This window comes from Rattus rattus, chromosome 13 (genome assembly GCF_011064425.1).
Source record: "Rattus rattus isolate New Zealand chromosome 13, Rrattus_CSIRO_v1, whole genome shotgun sequence".
NCBI lineage: Eukaryota > Metazoa > Chordata > Mammalia > Rodentia > Muridae > Rattus > Rattus rattus.
Window position 1 is genome coordinate 64,790,981 of NC_046166.1, and position 5,133 is coordinate 64,796,113.

General features: G+C 40.0%; 1 protein-coding gene across 1 annotated transcript; it reads left to right on the forward strand.

The window, feature by feature from the left end:
- Window positions 1-1,007, forward strand: LOC116914578 (defensin alpha-like protein 1). The gene is made up of 2 exons (XM_032918937.1): window positions 1-207; window positions 788-1,007. Exons 1-2 carry the CDS (start codon window positions 36-38, stop codon window positions 925-927), a joined length of 312 nt encoding a protein of 103 aa, XP_032774828.1. The 5' UTR covers window positions 1-35; the 3' UTR covers window positions 928-1,007.
- Window positions 1,008-5,133: the final 4,126 nt, after the last annotated feature.

Consider the following 5,133-nt stretch of genomic DNA (forward strand, 5'->3'; position numbering starts at 1 on the left):
CTCCAGCTCACCAATCCTCCAGGTGACTTCCAGCCATGAAGACTCTTGTCCTCCTCTCTGCCCTTGTCCTGCTGGCCTTGCAGGTCCAGGCTGATCCCATTCAAGAGGCAGAAGAAGAGACTAAAACTGAGGAGCAGCCAGCAGATGAGGACCAGGATGTGTCTGTCTCCTTTGAAGGCCCAGAAGCCTCTGCTCTTCAAGATTTACGTGAGTGCTGGTGCACAGAATGATGGAGGCTTGGAGTCTCCTGATGGAGGGTTGTAGATTAGCCCTGGAATCCTGTCAAGGACAGTCTGGTTCAGGTAGCTGTCTATTGATCCTTCAGATCTTCCCTGTCTTATTCATAGAAGTAACAGAGAGTCAAACCATTGGGCTTGACTTTTTCCTTTTAAGATTTTGGTCTAACAATTTATCTGTGAAAAACCTTTAAAATATAAAACATATTGATTAGTTCTTTAAACCTGAGTGATAATTTTGTTATAGGAAGAAATAAGCGTTTTACTTTAAAAATTAGATTTGGTACCCAAATGCCAGTGTATGAAGGTGTTGGGTCAAGAAAACATAAAAAAGCTGATAGAATGTGGTGTAGATGAAAATTCCTATATGTGATTAACACTTGTTAAACATCTTATCTCCATGTGTTTGGGGTTGATCACTGTGCTGGCTGTGATGTCACCCACAGAGCAAACCTACTCTCTACCATGCACAGGACATCTTCATAGGGTAGTTCACTGTCACACACTGCTGGCCTCCTTACTTCATGCCTGATGCTTTCTTGTTTCCTCAGAGATAGGATGGCCTTTAAAGCAGTGCCATTGCAGAAAGTTCTGCAAACCTTATGAAAAGGCCGAGGGGTCCTGTCGTCCAGGTCTATTTATACAACGCAAAATCTGCTGCATACAAGGATGGACACCAGGGAGGACATAACCACGTGAACTGGGACCTCACAATCTGTCATTCTTGGGCTTCGACTCGACTGCTTTTCCTTCTCCAATAAACTCCTTGCAGACAAATAATCTGTTTATGTTTTTTTGATGCTTTCTATGTGGCTTAGACAGGACTCTCCTGAGCCATGTAGCAGAATCTTCAGTGAATCCTTTGTAAAAGAAGTCTTGGTCACATTTCAGCAGTCATATCAAGGATGAGCAGGAGGTTAGATCCAAAGAGACAAGATGCTCTGCACCAGCTGCTTCTTGTCTATCAAGTCTTCTGTCCTTCAGATTAGAGTCACCCTCAAAAATTAGTCCCACATTTTCATGTTCTATTTTTTCTGTTGAAGGAGATTACATTGTTTCCCTCCTGTAGCTATTGTGAACTCTGAGGCAATAAACTACATGCTAGAAAAAGCAAGAAAGTAATCTCCTTGCAACAAACCCAAAAGACAAAAGCCACACAAACATCATTCTACCTCTAACAACATATAACAAGAACACAAGCTCCACCATGTGAGAATTCTAGCAGACCTTCATAGAAAATATATTTCCAATACCATCCAAACTATTCGACAAAAAAGAAACAGAAGGTACACTACCCAATTCCTTCTATGAAGCCACAATCACTCTTATACCTAAACCCGACAAAGACCCAACAAAGAAAAAGAACTTCAGATCAATTTCCCTTATGAATATTGACACAAAAATACTCAATAAAATTCTCACAAACCAAATCCAAGAACACATCAAAATGATCATTCATTATGATTAAGCAGTCTTCATCCCAGAAATGCAGGGTCTGTTCAGTATATGGGAATGCATCAATGTAATCCACTATATAAACAAACTCAAAGAAAAACACCACATGATCATCTCAATAGGTTCTGAGAAAGCATTTGACAAAATTCAACACCCCTTCATGTTAAAAGTCTTGGAAAGATCAGCAATTCAAGGCCTATACTTAAACATAGTAAAAGCAATATGGAGCAAATCAGTAACCAACATCAAACTAAATGGAGTGAAACTTAAAGCAATCTCAGTAAAATCAGGGATTAGACAAGGCTGCCCAGTCTCTCTCTATCTACTCAATAGAGTACTCTAAATCCTAGCCAGAGCAATCAGAAAACAAAAGGAGGTCAAAGGGATACAACTTGGAAAGGAAGAAGTAAAAATATCACTATTTGTAGATGATGTGATAGTATACATAAGTGACCCCAAAAAAATTCCACCAAAGAACTCGTACTAAACAACTTCAACAAAGTGGCTAAACATAAAATAACTCCAACAAATCAGTTGCCTACCTCTACTCAAAGGATAAACAGACTGAGAAAGAAATTGGGAAAATGATACCCTTCACAATAGTCACAAATAACATAAAATACCTCAGTGTGACTCTAACCAAGCAAGGGAAAGATCTGTAGGACAAGAACTTCATGTCTCTGAAGAAAGAAATTGAGGAATATCTCAGAAGATGGGAATGTCTGCCATGCTCATGGATTGGCAGTATTAATATTGTAAAAATGGCCATCTTGCCAAAAGCAATCTAAAGATCCAATGCAATCCCCATCAAAATTTTAACTCACTTCTTCATAGAGTTAGAAAGATCAATTTGCAAATTCATTTGGAATAACAATAAACCCAAGTTAGTGAAAAATATCAGCAACAGTAAAAGAACTTCTGGGGGAATCACCATCCCTGACCTCAAATGTATTACAGAGCAATCATGATAAAATTTGTATGGTATTGGGACCGAGACAGGCAAGTAGATACACATCTACAGTCACTTGTTCTTTGACAAAGGAGCTAAAACCATCCAGTGGAAAATGATACCATTTTCAACAAATGGTGCTGGTTCAACTGGAGGTCAGCATGTAGAAGAATGCAAATCGATCCATTCTTATCACCCTGTACAAAGCTCAAGTCCAAGTGATTCAAGGACCTCCACACCAAAGCAGACACACTCAAACCATTAGAAGAAGAAGAAGATTCTTAATCAAATGGGCACTGGGGAAAATTTCTTGCACAAAACACCAATGTCTTATACTCTCATATCAAGAATGGAAAAATGAGACCTCATAAAACTGCAAAGCTTCTGTAAGGTAAAGACACTGTTACTAGGTCAAAATGGCAACCAACAGATTGGGAAAGGTATTTCCTAATCCTACATCCAATAGAGGGCTAATATCCAATATAACAGATATCTCAAGAAGTTAGACACCCGAGAATCAAATAACCCTTTTAAAATTGGGTACAAAGTTAAACAAGAATTCTCAACTAAAGAATATTGAATGGCTGGGAAGGACAACATCCTTAGTCATCAGGGAAATATAAATCAAAACAACCCTGAGATTCCACCTCACATCAGTCAGAAATGCTAAGGTCAAAAACCCATGTGACAGTAGATGCTGGTGAGGATGTGGAAAAAGAGGAATATTCTTCCATTGTTGGTGGGATTGCACACTGAGACAACCACTCTGGAACTCATTCTGGAGTTTCCTCAGAAAATTGGACGTAGTACAACCTGAGCACCCAGCTATACCACTCCATTGCATATACCCAAAATATGAAGAATCATGTAACAGGGACACATGCTCCACTATGGTCATACAGCCTGATTTATAATAGCCAGAATCTGAAAAGAACTCATATGTCTTTCAAGAGAAGAATGGATACAGAAAATGTGGTACATCTACACAATGAAGTACTATTCAGCTATCAAAAACAATGACTTCATGAAATTCATAGGCAAATGGATAGAACTAGAAAATAACATCCTGAGTGAGGTAACCCAATGACAAAAATAAATAAATAAATAAATAAATAAATAAATAAATAAATAAAAGACACACATGATATGCACTCATGGATAAGTGGTTATTAGCCCAAAAGCTTGAATTACCCACGGTACAATCCACAGACCACATGAAGCTCAAGAAGAAGGCTGACAAAATGCGGATGATTCAGTCCTCCTTACAAGGGGGAACAAAAATATTTATAGGAGGACATATGGAGTCAAAGTTTGGAGTAGAGACTGATGGAATGGCCATTCAGAGCCTGCACCACCTGGGGATCCAGCCCATGTACATACAGCCAACAAACCCAGTCACTATTTGGGATGCCAACAGGTGCATGCTGACAGGAGCCTGATATAACTGCTTCCTGAGATGCTCAGCTAGATCATGACAAATACATAGGTGAATGCCAGCCATAAACCATTGAACTGAGAATGGGATGCCCATTGGAGGAGTTAGAATAAGGATTGAAGGAGTTGAAGGATTTAACAACCCCATAAGAACAACAATGCCACCCAACCAGACCTTCCAGTTACTCAACCACCATCCTAAGTGGACACATGGACAGACCCATGGCTCCAATTGCATATGGAGCAGAGGATGGCCTTGTTGGGCACCAATGGGAGGAGAATCCCTTGGTCTTGCAGTGGCTCGACCCTCACCTACACCCCCACAGTGTAGAGGAATGTCAGGGAAGTGAGGCTGGAAGGGGTTGGTGGTTGGAGGAGGGGAACACCCTCATAGAAGAAGAGGGAGGGGAGAAAGATAGGGGTATTTTCCATGGGAAAGAGAGAAAGGGAATAACATTTGAAATGTAAATAATTTTAAAAAATCCAGTAAAAGAGAAAAAAATATGTGCATGCAGTTATACATGGAACAATTACAATTTAAGATGGGATAGTACATTGCTCTTCATAAATATAGTAAGTTAGCACTGTTGCCTATGTTCTACAATATTTTTGAAAGCTTATAATTTTCTGTCATTAACTCCATAGTTTATAAGTCTTCTTTATTCCCACTGTCTTTTGTAAACCTTGGAATTTTGGTGTGAGCGATTTACTGGCATAAATACATGGCATCAGTTACAGGTGGCCGAGTCAAGGTCTTTCTGTCCAAGCATGGTTCTCATGACCCTTGTCATTCTGGCATAACACTTAGTACATTTGCCCTGCAAGTGCACAGGAAGTAGGACAGCAGAGGGCGACACTGAGTCAGAGAGAGCCAAGTGACTTTGTTGACACCTAGGACATTTTTCCTGTGCTATTCTTCCTTTTCTCCTTCTGCCCTGCTGAAGGCGATGTTCCTCACACAACACTCCTATCGTAGTAGGAAACCCAGAGTTGATCCTGAACCGTTAACTCTAACCTTGAACCTGACTGATTTGTGTGCTCTACATGCCACCGTTTTTC